General features: G+C 40.6%; 2 protein-coding genes across 7 annotated transcripts in view; both read left to right on the top strand.

Annotated features, from left to right (window-relative positions):
- The window catches only part of exd3 (exonuclease 3'-5' domain containing 3), an 86,307-nt gene extending 73,411 nt beyond the window's left edge, over positions 1-12,896 (top strand). For 2 of the 6 annotated variants that reach the window (XM_054756237.1, XM_054756235.1), the window contains 2 exons: positions 1,462-1,528; positions 1,625-12,310. In XM_054756237.1, the coding sequence (XP_054612212.1) occupies positions 1,462-1,528; positions 1,625-1,923 (366 nt within the window). In that variant the 3' untranslated portion in view covers positions 1,924-12,310. The other 4 variants (XM_054756236.1, XR_008566457.1, XR_008566458.1 and 1 more) reach the window with 4 other exon arrangements.
- A 90-nt stretch (positions 12,897-12,986) lies between these two features.
- On the top strand, positions 12,987-15,441 carry nrarpa (NOTCH regulated ankyrin repeat protein a). The gene has a single exon (XM_054756240.1). It carries the CDS (start codon positions 12,987-12,989, stop codon positions 13,323-13,325), a length of 339 nt encoding a protein of 112 aa, XP_054612215.1. The 3' UTR covers positions 13,326-15,441.
- Positions 15,442-15,926: the final 485 nt, after the last annotated feature.

The raw sequence follows: 15,926 nt of genomic DNA, 5'->3' as shown, positions 1-15,926 counted from the left end.
ACTGGTAATAGTAAAACATAAAAGCAATAAAACACTGTTTGGAAGTTGTGATGTGTGTACATGCTACAATTAAAGCAATTGTCCTACAATAAACCTCAATGCAAACCCCTCCCCCATCGAGAAAAAAAGACCAATAACAATACATTTGAAAGTGTAAAAAGAAGTTACGCTGTGCACAATGATTTTTTTTCAAGCTAATACCGACGCCGAGAACTTCCTGCTTCTCAAGACCGATACTGATAACCGAGTTTTTATATCTATTAGTTTTAAAATTTTGATTGAACTGTAGCCTTTGCAGACCTGGAGGTAAGAACAGTTCAAAAAAGCTGATTTGACAAACTGTACCTGTAGATTTCTCCAGACAGATAAGGTTGTCCAAAGGAGCGGCCCCCCGGGGCCATCTACGGCCCGCGGTTGTTTTTTTTTTATTGGCCCTCAGCACCTTCTCAAAATAAAAACTACAAAAAAAACAGTAAAAATTAAAAAAGCAGTAATTTTAAAAGAATAATGTCATAATGTTGAGAGAAAAAATTTCATAAAATTGAAAAATTGAAGGAAAAAATTTGTAAAATGAGAAACAAAGAAAAAATTGCAATTTGTGGAAATTAAGTTGGGGAAAAAGTTATAATAAATCAAAATATGAAAATAAAATCATATTATTATGAGAAAAAAATACTAGAAAAAAAAGATGAAATATTTGTAAAAAAAAGTTTTTATTTGATAACACAAAACTGAGATGCAGACTGTTTTTTTTTAAGATTTAAAAAAAAAACGTCTCAGCATAGCTACATAGATTGTTTTTGTTTTTTTTTAAATGTAAAAGTGGCCCCCACATCTTCTGATTTTTCAGTATGTGGCCCTAGTTGGAAAAAGTTTGGACACCCCTGAGACGGCTGGATGTTTATTGTCATTGCACGCAATAACAATAAAACTTGGTTGGGTGGCTCCACTTCCATTACTAAATATCATAACATGACTACAATTAACAAAACATAAAATAGCGGCGACCCAGAACCACAAACTGTAGCTCATAGTGTTTTTTTGCCCAACTGGGGCCGGTGTCTTGGCAAATGGGAACGGACCCGCTGTGGCGTTTCGAGCGGATGGTGAGGTTTGGTGTGTTGAGGGTCTGCATTTTTTTCTCTCTTCGTGAAGTGTTTGCGGAGTGTTTTATCGGTATGACATCATAATTCCTCATATCGGCCCGATATTTATCATGCAACTCTGATTATTATTCCTTTGTTTCTCACATTCTTCTTAACACCCAGTGGTGATGCTGCCAAAAAAAGCAACATAAAAGCCAAAGAAAAAGCAGCCAGTTGTATTTTTCCACTTCCCACTCGTACGACGTTCAGTAAGATGAATACTGAATTCAACCAAATAGCAAAGTCTTTCATGGATTGGTGTTGCTGTAAATGTTGTTCTATTGCTTGACCATTTCGGCTGTTTTCGCTTGCGCAGGCTTGCAACAGTGACCAATATGTGGCCCTGCCCAGACAAGACATGATCAGGATGCTAAAACAGAAAGGTCAGTCACATACAAAACAAAGTTGGCATAGTAACGCGGTAAAAGGCTTCATCCATGTGCATTTTGATGTTTATGATGTTATTATTGTCTTTGTAGGATTTCTGCAAGAGAACGACGCTTCCCCCACATCGCCAGAGGACGAGCCGCTCGATGACAGCCTGGAACTCCCCAGGTACGCCCCTCAGTGTCACTGGGCCTCCCTGTCCGAGCTGGACCCGGTCACGCTGAGCTTTCCTGGAGGGGCGCCCATACAGCTGCACACCGTGCCGCCCACCCTGGTGCCCAGGGTGCCGCACTACTACGTGTGCACCCGATGCGGCAAGGTGTTCTGGGAGGGCTCCCATTTTGGACGGGTTCTGTCCATGTTCGAGGAGGTATTGCACGTGACAGAATGAACCGGTAACGGATGTGACCACCGTTATTAGTTCATCATAGGGTTATATTGTTATGACATGTTATGACGACATCATAACCTTCCTTCAAACTGATTTTAGTTAACTGTAATTTAATTACCCAGTGAAAGACACCATCCAACTACAAGTGTTTTGTCAGTATCATTTTTTAAATTGTCTTTTATTTGACAAGCTGCGCAAAGGCAGTGATAAAGCAGAACAGTAAAGTAAAATCTATGTTAATAAAGTTATGCTTTTCCTATAAAGTTGTGAATGACCTTCTGCTGTGCTCTGAATCCAAAAAAACAAAAAGCTGATCCAGAAAGCTGCGCAGGTGTAACATGAAAGCAAAGCATAAGCCAACACATGCCCACCAAATTCCCTCACATTTCGTCTCCGGTCTCGTTTCCTCTCCTCCCAAATCCTGCACGGGCTTTACCTTGAAGGTTTTAAGAGCTCCACATTGGTTTCTTACACTTGTAAAGTCCAACTAGTCTTAACGCTTGGCAGATGTCCACAGTATGATTTTGTGATGTAAAAAGCCACAGTGGTTTCCCTGGGCAGTTCATCACTGATGTCAATGTTGGGAATCAAAAACAACTTTTTTCTGCGTCTGCCAACTTTCCATTGAAATGTCACTTGACTCCATGTTACAAATTGCGTAATTTTCAACCTCAGAATTGTGGCTTTTGTCGGGGGATGTAATGTTACACCATGCACAATACAAGTTATCTGTCAGGACTTTCGGGGGTGAGGGTGAGGGGGGATTGAACATTGATCTTAACAACGAATCTGACATGTTCTTAACACTGCTGACAATGGTGGCTGGGATTGTGGGATCAGTACACTATTCAAGAACTGGTCTTCAGACGCTTATTGTGTCGCTTTCTGGGTCACGGTAATACCTGATATCTAGTAGCTTCTACTTGTCTGAACTAAAGACTTGGATTACCTGATGAGTGGACTGACCCAAGGACTTGCCCAAGATAGGACATTTGTGGAACACTTGAAATGATTCTTTGCCTGGAGTAGGACCAAATAGCTGTGGACCTCTTAAAACAAAAAGACTTGAAACTTGGATCAAAACCTTGGCCTCGTTTGGGATGTATGCCAAATAACCTGGGACTTTCTTGAGACATGGTAATGCATTATGTTTGAGACTTGCACCAAGAGGACTTTGGACTTTTTTGAGGACTTACTTACTACCTGAAGACTTATAACCGGGCCAAAAACTTTGAACTTGCTTTGGGACAGGCATTTGGGACCTGAATTATACCACATTATTCAGAATTTATTCAGATACAAATAATTGACTGATGACATGCCGGATATTAGGTCCATAAGACGCCTGGACTTTGGATTCCTGATGCAGTTTTAACGTGTCTGTGTTTTTATGTCTTTTTTAGGACTTGCGCTACTTGGACTTTTGAACTCGACACATGAGAAGACTTCAGAATTTCTAGGCCTGGGGCAATTTTTTGGGACTAAGGAATTGAGGCTATCTGGAGCCTAAAGACCAAATCACTAACTAATTCGGACTACCTTTGAGTCAGCAACTTAGGACCTGAAAAACACCAAATAATTGGGACTTTCTTGAGAATTTTTGTTTTTTAAAAATGACCTACGGACATCCAGATATTTAGTCCAGATGACCTTCGACTTGCTTGACACCCGGAACAAATGACTTCAGACTTTTTGAGACAATTCTGGTGACCGTGGACTTTCTGGAGACTAAAGACCAAACCACTGAATACTTCTGATTTGCTGTGGTGCAGTGATTTGGGACGTGATTGAGTACAAGTAATTGGGACTTTCTTGAGACTTGACCATGTTGACATGAGGACATATCAGAGATTTAGGCTGAATCCCAATTCTACCTCTTAGCCCTTCCCTTTCATTTTACCCCTTAAAACCAAGGGCCAAGGGGAAGAAGCCACTAAGAAATGGGACACCACTTGATTCTCATTACACCACCCTTCACATCTTGCTGGCTGTGACATAATACATGTTCATCATACATGTTTCCTTCCATAAAGTAAGGTGCATACATTTCTACATTACTTCAATGTTATATAGTCAACCTAAAGACACCTTTTTTTCAATAAAAGGCACACATTTTTACAAACTGTGACGTTTATTGCACAACACCAAACAACTCTAATAAATAACAGCCTACAAACAGCACTGTGAAATTTTTAAAATTAGAAATGTTTCAAATATAGATGAGATATAGTGATAACGATACAACAAACTTTATCAACAAATGTATAAACATTATCAAGCATCATTTCAAGGTTTAAAAACCTTGTTTTGGCCTCGCTCTCCTCATCTCCCTCTAATTGTTTTGTAAGAAAGTCCAGAATTGCATTTTGTTGTATTTGTCTTTTCCACACTGGGACTGCAGCTTTTGAATGGAACTGAAGTGCTGTGTGGTGTAGCAGGGGGCTGACTTCACTTGGCTCAGCATCTCCTGCAGGAATGACACATACAGTATGCACGATTGATGGGCTACAACTATTAACTCATTGGAAATACAGTAATAATAGTACTAGTATAGTATAGTAATAGCATGCCAAAAACAAATATAGAGTGATGGTAAAAAAAAAATTGATGGGACAAGGATAAATTCCAAAAGTTATTTGATAATGTGGTGTGCTGTCCGCATATGGCTATGCTGTTTACATCTTCTATTTAGCTCACTTCCTGACCATGCATACTGTATGGTGAATACAACAAACATATCTCACCAAGACAATTGTTGGTGGAATACGGTGGCTATAATTCACAGCAAACAGACTTCACTACAGTGTGCTGCGTTATATGAATGATTACATTAGGAAACCCCAACGTCACTGTATGTTCTGGAGCGGGGAAGCCACACACCGTGGCCGACAAAGGGGGCGCTTTAGTCGAACACAAACATGGCACTCTCTCGGCCAGTTCAGTAATGTAGATTCCCCTCGCTAGCGAGCGATTTTAAAATACAACTTTGAATAAACAGGCTAATGTGGTCGCTATCTCTATCAAGTCATTGTCTAACCATTTATGAAATGCAGTAGATTGCAGTGCAGTTAGACAGCGGTGCGAGCCGGCTAGTTATAGCTAGCGAAAACCAACAATTGAAAACATGGCAAATATTTACGCGGAGTAGCAAATGATTGACTATATAATAAAACAAGAGTGACGTTACTGTGAAATGTAATTATGCGTAATTACTTACAAGTATGTGTTTCTTTCCGTCTTCGCACTTCCGTCTTCTCAGCAGGTGTTGTAGCTGCGCCCTCCCCTTTGTTTCAAGTGTGGTCGGCTACCATACTCGTTTTCAAGGTGTATATACCCCTTAGCACTTACCCCTCGGTTTAAGGAGAATTGGGACACCACTTGATTCTCATGAATGCGCAAAACCTAGGGTTAGGGGGTAAGACGAGGGGTAAGGAGTAGAATTGGGAATTCAGCCTTAGTCCAGCTGACTTTGTACTTTCCTGAGTCTTAAAGCATGAAGGATTTGGTGTGCATTTTCTAAAGTATTGAATGTGATGTCTTTTTGAGACTTTGGATTTGCTCGACACTCACAACAAATGACTTTTTGAGGCAATTTCTTGGGACCGAGGACTTTCTGGAGACTAAAGACCAAATCACTGAATTCTTCTGATTTGCTTTGGGGCGGTGTTTTTGGGACGTGATTTAGACCAAGTCATTGGGACTTTCTTGAGACTTGACCAGTTGACATGAGGACATGCCAGATATTTAGTCCATCTGACTTTGGACTTCCTGGAGTCTGGAAGCATGAAGGATTTGCGGTCCGTTTTTTTAATGTATTGAATGTGTTTTTATGTCTTTTTGAGTGGATTTGCTTGACACTCGAAACAAATGACTTCAGACTTTTTAAGGAAATTTCTTGGGACCAAGGACCAAAGCCGAAAGACCAAATAACTAAGTACTTCTGACTTGCTTTGGGGCAGTGATTTACGACTTGAATTACACCAAATAATTGGGACTTTCTTGATCTTTCTTGGGCTAAACTTTGATTGGTGCTGTTCAGTATTGCTATGGAGAATCAGTAAATTAATTTCCACACAGTCACAAGACAAAATTATGTTCTTTTTAGTTTTAATTCTACTGCATTTCCCAACTAATAACGTTGTGATTCCAAGGTTTAGGCTAATGATCATGGCTTCCCAGACTTTTTTTTTTGTAGTTTAGGACCCAAATGAGAGCTTTCATTCATCCCTAGTACCCAATCATACTAAAGTACCATGCCATTCCTATACTGTAACCACTTTTCTGTAAAGGGCCTATTTTCTTCTGCCCTTTTTCTACTAAAAGCAAATCTGAATCATGTTTTTCCAATTATGGTGCAGATAGTTGACACCCTATAGCTCCGAAAAAGGCACTTCTTTATGTGGACGAGCTTGGTCCGGGTGGTCGCAGCCTTCATCCACGCCTTTCCATGCCTCTAAAGTGAACCGCAGCCTCTTGCTGACTTTTTCAAGTTTGTGTCCTGATAGTGAAACCTCTCTGCCTCTGCGGCCGCTCTGCCGCTCCTCCACTGACTGAGCAGCATCGCTGCTGCGACGCCATGTTATTTGATCCTTGCTCTTTCTTTGCTGGGAAGAAAAGCTCGCCTCTTTCCCACGCTCCGAGGACACGTGGTGTCCGGAATGAATTGGATGCAGAAGGCCCTCCCTCCCCGGTACCACGTCACCGCCTCTCTCTCTCTCTCTCTCTCTCTCTCTTACTACACACACACACTTTTCCAGCAGGAATGCGAGCATTGTCAATGAGATTTTTTTTTTTTTTTATAACTGGACATTTTTACGTGCATTTTCCTCTACGAGTTTTCCTGAATGCACACCCTCTCCCGGGACCTCCTACTGTCTGTCCCGGCGCCAAAGCTCGGCCTTGTGCACCGATCGGCCGTCCGGCGCTGCGTTTACAACACGTCACCTCCACTCCGGGCTCTTTGTTCATGCACTGGGGGGGGGGGGGGAGCATGTCTTGTTTATCAACACAATGCGATAGGATGGAGATAGAGCTCCACAAATACAACTCATTTACACTACAGTATGCGTGACCATTCTAAAAGTTTACTTCTTCTTTAATTGCTCCAATAATGGTGATAATAACCAATCCGTCTTCCAACTGTATTGTTTCTCTGGCTTTGGTCGCCTCCCAGAGAATTATTTCAAACAATTAAGCGCAAGAAATGCCGAAACATTTTGCTCCTGTGGTCTGTTTCCTAAGTGCCCAGACGCACTCAAGCCAAAGTTTTGATCACGGACAGATGTTCTTGATTTAACGCAACTTCAACACCGCTCATCGAGAGAGAGCGAAAGAGAGAGAGAGAGAGAGAGAGAGAGAGAGAGTGAAAAACACACACATAAACGCATGTAGATCCAAATCCCAGTGACACACAACCCATGAGCCGCATTCCAACTACAAAGCGTGGCGCTCTCGCAGGTCAGCGACGACGGCAGAAAAAACCCCAACACACATCTGTTTCTGAACACGCGACATAAAAAGATCTCGCCGCATTGGTCGGAATGAGTCAGAGCTTTGTTTCTCCCACCTTTTTGCAGCTGTGGGAACAAACAGACAGTAAGTCAGCCTGCAAACACCTGCACGCGCACCTAAATGATGAATCACATCCACACTTTGAAACCTCAGCAAATTTTTCCCCGCGAGGGCCAAAGTGAAAAATGAAAGGATGGAAGCGCCACTTAAACACATGTGACGTTATATACTGTATATTTCAAGAAAAACGTGTCGCTCTGCTTTGTGATCAACTGTAGGTGAAAAAGCCCATTATTAGTATCAACGTCTCTCTTTTTTCCCCCATTTTTACTGATGTTTTTTTCATTTTTCAAATATTTCAACTTTCTTCTTGAAGAACCTTTCTAAAAAATTATTTTTTTTTACTTTATTTCCGTATTATAATTTTTTTTTCAACAAACTACAACTTTATTTTGTTTTGTAACGCATATGTACGACTTTTCAAAAATAAGTTTTTTTTTCTTTTTCCATTTCTGCTGTTATTCTTTTAAACTTTCCAACTATTTCATTTTTCTTCTCGTAATTATGATTGTATGGGCATAATATTTTGACTTTATTCCCATATTATAACTTTTTCCGCAACCTAATTTTGCTTTATTCGTTGTTTTGTTTCTCATAATATTACGACTTTAAAAGGCACAGTAGTCCTGTTTTTCTATAATATTTGAACTTTATGCTACTACAATTATTTTTTCCTCATAATATTACGATGTTATTCTCGTAAAAGTATGACTTTCTCTCGTAATATTTTGATTTTATTCTTGTAAAATTACTACTCCTAATTTCCATTTTTGCTGTGTTTTTTTTCAAATTTTTAATTTAATCGTATTTTTACAATGTGCCGAGCACCAATAAAAAAATGTTCTTTTAAGTCAGGAGCCGGACTTTGGACGCCCCTGGTGCTGAAGAACGTCCTAATATCACGCAAACAAAGTTGAAACATCAGGTGGTATATTTCAATGCTCTCAATATTGGGACTTTCTTTTTCATATGTTGGCTTTTCCCGCTAAAGTATACTTTTTTTTTAATGCTACGCCTGTTTTTTGTGATAATTTGACTTGACCTTGTGGCAAAATTACGACTTCCAAACATTTTGACTCCATTCTCCGACTCATGCTAAGTCGCAACATTTTTTGTTTTTGACGTGCCTTTTATGAGAGAGAATTGGGAAAGTTATGTGCAAAAATCATACTCACACATTCTCGGATTTGAGCTTCTTTATTAAAAAATACGACTTTACTTCAATTTTGACTATGTATCAAGAAATAAAAAAAAACCACCTCTCGTTTTCAAACGTACATTTGGAATGCTTCATGAGAAAGATGTTCTTGTAAAATATGACCTTTTTTCAAAATATTGGACTTTTATTTACTTAATTTATACTTAATGTATTTAGGTGACGTAGGTCGTTACTTCAGCCACAGGATTCCAATCTAAATCTTAACATTAAAACATGAAACTTTCCAACAAAACATCAAAAATGCTCTCTGCTGTTCTAAATTCCACTGAATGTTGGAATTAATTCTAAGAATGAGGGGAAAAAAGTGTAATTTTGTGAGGTAAATATTTCTGCTTATTACACGTAATATATTTACCATACATGTTTGTACAATTACACCTTTTTATCGCTCCAAATTTGGACCTAATTGTGAATATTTCAACTCTTATCTTAATGGATGCTAACTCTAAATATTCAAAATGCAATGTTGCAATCTATACGTTTATGATCATCATACCAGGGCCTTTTCATAACGACTTCTTGCAAAAATATAACTTTTTTTTTTGTATTCTCACAATGTTATTTCACTTCCTCGTGATAATTTGGCTTTATTTTAGTTCACTTACAACTTTATTAATGTAGTCCAGCCCAGTACCAGGCCCCAACCAACCCTTCTGCTAGCTTGACGTTGATGTTGTCCTCTAATTTTGAATCAACATTTGAAATAAAAGTGACTGTTGTAATTATTTTGCTTCCCAACGCTCCCCTCTCTCTTTTCAATTGCCGTTGTTCACTCACGACACGATTGAACACATAAAAAGTATAGCTACTCACCACTAATGAATGATAATGTAAGGGTCACAGTGTAGCTTTTATCCTGGTTGTCAGGCTGGCACTAGGGGCTAGCAGGCTGGAGAATATGCTGCATATGATCACTGACTAAAATACAAGTATGAATGCTAACCAAACTTTTTTTTTAGTAGTACCAGACAACATGTGAACACATGCTTACCTATAGCGGTTATGAGAATAAATCCTCTGTGTGCTTTTTATGAGTGGTTTCGGAAGTAGGTAAAATTAGCTTGAGACGTTGAGCCGCAAATGTGCGCCAAATGTGCAGTTAAGGCGACTGTGGGAACAAAACTAGTCATGCGAAACCAAACGGAGCAAACGGCCCACATACACCTTGTGCGGTTTGCGCTCATTTCCTCCTTCGACGCCACTCCATACGTTTGTTGCACTTCAGCAATATTCTCTCACCACCTCTCTCTCGCTCTCTCTCTCTCTCTCTCTCTCTCTCTCTTACACACACACCCAGGAGCTTCGGCGCCGGGTTCCCACGGTGGTGGTGGGGGCGATCTCGCGGCGTGTCAATCGGCGCACAGCGTCACCTCTTTTCACTGGCAAAAGAGGAAGTAGTGCGGGGCCTTTTGTTATGTCAAGTCCCACACAGTCTCGCCATTCCAAAACAACTGCAATATATCCGCACTTTATGATTTAAGAAGCGGCCTCTAAATCTCCTCCTGTTCTTGTTGTCGTTAAGGAGACCACACACTTCCGGGCTGCTTTTGTGGGGCACCGTTTGCTTCGCATAAAGAACTCACACACGTTAGGCTACGCAGGCTTAAGCCCCCAATAACTACACGTTTTAAAACGTTTTATGGCGTTAAATCATTGAATGGAAATATTGAATGTGAGGATATTACTTAAGGGAGTTGGATGTTTTTGTCAGTGGAAAATGCAATCTTACTAGTATACAAACAGCACCTAAACGGCTCATCTTTAATTGCGCGGAAAAACTATACTTCCGGGTTGCATTCGCGTGAGCATTTGTCACACCGTTTGCGCGCACACGTAAGGTTACGGAACCTGCGTATGCACATGTTAAAACCACAACGAAGACATTCATTATGTAGCGTTAAACCACTGACTATATTAGTTAAAAAATACGACGTTAGCTTGGACGTTTTTGTGGTTAGAACAAGTAAAGAGGCTAGCATACAACAGCACCTAAACACGTCATCATTTTGTGGGAATACTAGACAGCGGCATCCTTTTAAACGTACATAAACGTTTTTATTCATATTATTCTAACCCCTCCTTTTTCGTTTAATAGACAGATACATTTAGCCAGACCTTTTTTAATGTAATTATTTATTGTATTATGATGGATTGCTCGATAGAAATACACTATACCATACTTAGAGGTGTTTCTAGTAGTTTACCATACATGGAGAAGGTAACCAGAATATTAGAAACATCTCTCAGCATACTGTTGTGCACGAGTGTTGCAAGTGCGGCTTGTTTTTTATTGATACGCAGCACATTTGTAGGGAGAAAATTAAACAACAATCATGTAAATCCAATTAATCCATTCTAGACACCCCAAAGTATGAACAAAAAATACATTTTATAGAGAACAATTACAATTTTACATGTAGAAAACTGTGGAATAATTATAAATGGGGAATGGATGGAACTAATTGTTGAGTCGGATCTCCCGTACATCCTGGCAAGATGGAGTTCAGTAGTGTTTCTCACCTTCTTTATCAAATTGATGCCACTCGCAACTTTCTTTGGCCCCATGTCGGGTTATTTAGCAGTTGCACCCCATAAAGAAATGTCAGCAATTAGGGTGCTTGGTTTGGGAACTCCATTCTGCAGCACGATAGAGTACAGGGTAAACAGACTAGTTTGTTACGTGCAATATTGTACCCTTGGTGTCCAAAGGGTGGCACGGGGGGCGTTAGCGGCCCGCAGCTTGTTTTTTATTGGCCCGTGGCACATTGTCAAAATAAAATTAAAACAAAGAAGCCAGCAAAAATGACCAAAAATAAAGCAAAAAGGCAAAATGTAAAGAGAGGAAGCTGAAATGTTGATACTAAAAACTAATAATAATAAAATGGCCCACGCATCCTTGGATTTTCAGTATGCGGGCCTCAATGGAAAAAGTTTGGACACCCCTGTACGAAAATCCAAACAGTTTACAAAAAGTGAGGCAAAATTTATGACAAACTGGAATCCTATGGAAGTTATATATATTTAAAAATAAGAAATACAAAAATATTTTAAAAGAGTGTTTAAAATAAAAATGTAACACTATATATATATATATATATATATATATATATATTTGCAAAATCTAAAAAAAATATATTTAAAAAATAATATCACCATGGCCCCCCGCATGTGGCCCCTCAGTGGAAAAAGTTTGGACATCCCTGCTGTCCAAAAACCGAGACTGTTTACAAAAACTGAGACAAAAATGAGACAAAATTCATGACAAAAATTGAATCCTATGGAGAAATATATAACCTGTATTTTTTTTAAAATAAAAATTATTTTAAAATTGTGTTTTTTAACCTTTTTCAAAATAAATTAAAAAAAATATATAAATATATTTTAAAAATATTGAAAAAATATCAAAAGTGGCCCCTGCATGCGGCCCTCGATGGAAAAAGTTTGGACATCACTGCCGTAGTCCATCTATGACAATAAAAGTAATAATACATTCCTATGATTCATATGCAGTTTTACACCAATAGAATAAACATATCCAATATTTCTGTGCTTTAATATAACTCAAACTATTAGGTGCCCCCCCCCCTTTTTTTTTTTTTTTTTAGAAGACCACGCCCTAGCAGAGGCCCTGATCCCTCCTCCCTTCCATCCGTCCCTCCTCCCCTCCTTTCAGAAGCGGCGGCAGCAGCCTATAACCTCGCTGGGTTTCCGCCCATTCCTCCACATTTGTTTCTCTTTTTTTGGAAGGTATTGTCATGCAAATAAAGGACGCGTAAAATATTCCCCGCGAGCGCAGCCACCAGCCAAGCAGCTCAGAGCGCACGGAGAGGAGGACACACAACCCGGGGAGCACACGGTGGTGGATTTCTATTTTTTTTTTTTTTTACTTTTCATGTTTTCTTTATGCTATCCGGGCCCGTCCATCTGACACAGGTAAGCCCCTAAAACACTTTGAAGGAGTGCGCGTAAAGGTGCGTAAAAGTGTGTGCTTATGTGGTGGAATGTTGTTCCCAATGGACTTTTTGTGTGTCCCCACAGAGGAGACACCACATGATCGTTCACATTTAGGAAGGAGGTCGGAGCAGCAAGCCGGGAGGTGTCTCCATCCCCATCATCCAGGTGCGCAGGGGGGAGAGTTTGGAGTCGGAGGATCCGTCTTTTCACTCCTTTTTTTGGGGATATACAAAGAAGCGTGGAGCGCTCCGAGGGCTTCCCAGGCAGGATTACCACCGCCCCCCCTCCGCCTCCGCCACTCCTCGTCCTCCCGGCAGCCATGAGCCAGGCGGACGTGTCCACATGCTCGGCCCCGCAGAGGGTGTTCCAGGAGGCGGTGAAGAAGGGCAACACCAAGGAGCTGCACTCGCTGCTGCAGAACATGACGAACTGCGAGTTCAACGTCAACTCCTTCGGGCCGGAGGGGCAGACGGCGCTGCACCAGTCCGTCATCGACGGCAACCTGGAGCTCGTCAAGCTGCTGGTTAAGTTCGGCGCCGACATCCGGCTCGCCAACCGGGAGGGCTGGAGCGCCTTGCACATCGCCGCCTTCGGGGGCCACCAGGACATTGTGCTGTACCTCATCACCAAGGCCAAGTACTCCTCTGGGGGACGGTGATGTTAGGCTCCCTGCTGTCAGGTAAAAAAACAAAAAAAGCAACAAAAATTTGATCTCATTTGTGCCAAAACACAACAACAATTTGGGGAACCAAACGTCACACATCTTGAAATAAAACACACTTTTAGGTTTTTGTTGGTACTAAAAGCTTTCCTCTTGAATGTCTTACACCCCCCCTTACCCGTCCCCAGCCCACCCCCCAATCATCCATCATTACTCACGTCAAAAGTTATTTAAGTAACTTATATTTAAAGTGAAACAGGGCACTTGATGCTGGAATATTTGAAAGGGAAGACAAAATATAACACCTCGTCATGATGGTGAAGTACTCCACGCACACACACGCACACACACACGCACACACACACACCATAGCTTTATTTCTGTTGCTGTTTGAGAGATGCTGAACTTGCCATCCAAGCCTAGTGTGACCGCTTTCAACAAAAACAAAAGATGGGAATTGACTTTGTAAACATTTTCAGTATTCTGTTAACATCCTCACTGTGAAAGCAGGCTGGGGTCCGCCCTCCCCCCCATTTGTTGTATTTATGAAGGTACATTTTAAAGAAAAGAAGATGGTGTTTCAAGCTGCTTCACTGTCCCTTGTGGAGGTGTCCCCTCTTGTTTGTGCCCCCCACCTCTCCCTCTACATCCCTCCCATCAGGATCGGTTGCCTTTTGCCAGCTACCTCGACTTTTTAAGTATTCTCATGTTGTGCTTTTATGCCAGATTTTTTTTTGCTCACAAAGATGCATTCCTGCCCCCCCCCCCCAAAAAAAACCCTGCATCCTCAGCTGAGACAGTTTTATTCCACACACACTACATCCTCAGCTGAGACAGTTTTATTCCACACACACTACAACCAAACCAGTTGAGACAAGCTAAGCATCAGTGTGCCTTTTTTAATTATTCTTCTTATTATTGCCGAAGTGGGGAAGACAACAACAGCAAATATGGCTTCTAAATGCAGGGAGTTTTGAATTGCACAAATAAGTGGAGCCTTGAGCGCCTCTAGTGTTCGTATGGGGTAACTGCAGGAGCCAAGGCTTTGGAATAGTTGCTATAATACTACTGATTTAAAAAAAAAAAAAGTAATAAAAAAAAAAGAAACACTCACACCTGGCTATTGGAGGAAAAAAATCCTGCTGCATTAAAAAAAGTCGTGGCACCCTAACATTTGTATCAATGCTGCTTGTATTTTGTGTTCCTAAAAAAACACTTCACAGTCAACTGAAGCGATTTGGATTGGCATCAGGCAACACATGAAATATGCATCGCTTTGTCGTAAACTTGATGTTTCTATTATTATTATTATTATTATTTTAGTTGAAATATTGCACTGATGACTGTTGTTGTTTTGGGCTTCTTCTTCTTTTTTTAATGTGTCAACATTTAAAAAGAACTTTTTTTCTGGATAGAAAAAAAAAATCAAACAGCAAAAAATACTATTGTATGAATAAGTACACGCTCCAGGTGATAAATGTGTGTGTCACTTTGTTGGGGAAGGGAATTTTTTTTTCTACCCCTGCAAAGTTGTGCGTGTGGTTTGTATACATATACATACGCTAGCAGTCAAAAGTTTGGAGACACTTTGTCATTCTATTCAATGAGAAAGTGTCTCCAAACTTTTGACTAGTAGTGTTGATATCTGTAAATGTATATGTCTGATGATGATGAAACTTGGGGCACTTTCTTTTCTGAAGTGCTGTCTTCCTGTTTTTTTTTTTTAAAAAAGGGGAATAATACATTTGATGGTAAGATCATTGTAAGGTGATATTGAAAAACAAGAAATTGCACGCTTGTGTGGTTGTTTGGCTTCGCAGGGTCATAACATTTATGACGTCACCAGCCGGCCGCCTGATTGGTGTCCATGTGTGAAGAAAAAGACTTGTTTTTTGGTTTCCAATTGTTTTGCTTTATTTCAAGCAAAAGGAAACGGCTGATGTGTTTCTTTTTTCCTTTTTTTTTTGTTTGTGTTGGTTTTTTTTGGATGTTTGTAACACTGTGATGATGACGTGACGTCATGTGGACATGAGTGCTGTATTATTTTTGTACGTTTGTGTACAAGCCAGTAAAGAAATCATTAAACTCCAAACTTTCAGTGCCGGTGTCTGAATTTCCCATAGTAAAGTTAGTGGAGCCCCCCCCCCCCCCCCCCCCCCCCACACACACACACACACACACCCTCCTTTCTCCTCATCTTCCAAGCCGAGCCCAACCCAGATTCCCATTCTCTCGCTTTTGTCATTCATCTGGCCTCATCCTTTCACTGCTGGGATAAAAGAGCCCGGTGCATTGTGGGTAGGCTCGCTTTAAATAACGCCTCCCCTCCCTTCTGTGTGTGTGTGTGTGTGTTTTGGGGAGACCTGGTTTTATGTTACACACACATACACACACACTTTTTTTCCTATGCCGTCTTTTTTTGTGCGCGTCACCAAGCCTTTCCATCACTAATGGAATGATGATGATTGTATTTTCTGTATAAATGAATATTTTCCAGGTGCAGGTAGAGGAATTTCCACCCTTTGATGGCACCAATGGGAGCGTCCACCCCCACAAGGGTCATGATGGTACTGCCCGCCATTTACGCCAAGAAGTAGC

Source organism: Dunckerocampus dactyliophorus, chromosome 17, assembly GCF_027744805.1.
Source record: "Dunckerocampus dactyliophorus isolate RoL2022-P2 chromosome 17, RoL_Ddac_1.1, whole genome shotgun sequence".
Taxonomy (NCBI): Eukaryota; Metazoa; Chordata; class Actinopteri; order Syngnathiformes; family Syngnathidae; genus Dunckerocampus; species Dunckerocampus dactyliophorus.
The sequence above is the reverse complement of the archived record's forward strand: the minus strand, read 5'-3'. Positions and strand labels throughout refer to the sequence as shown.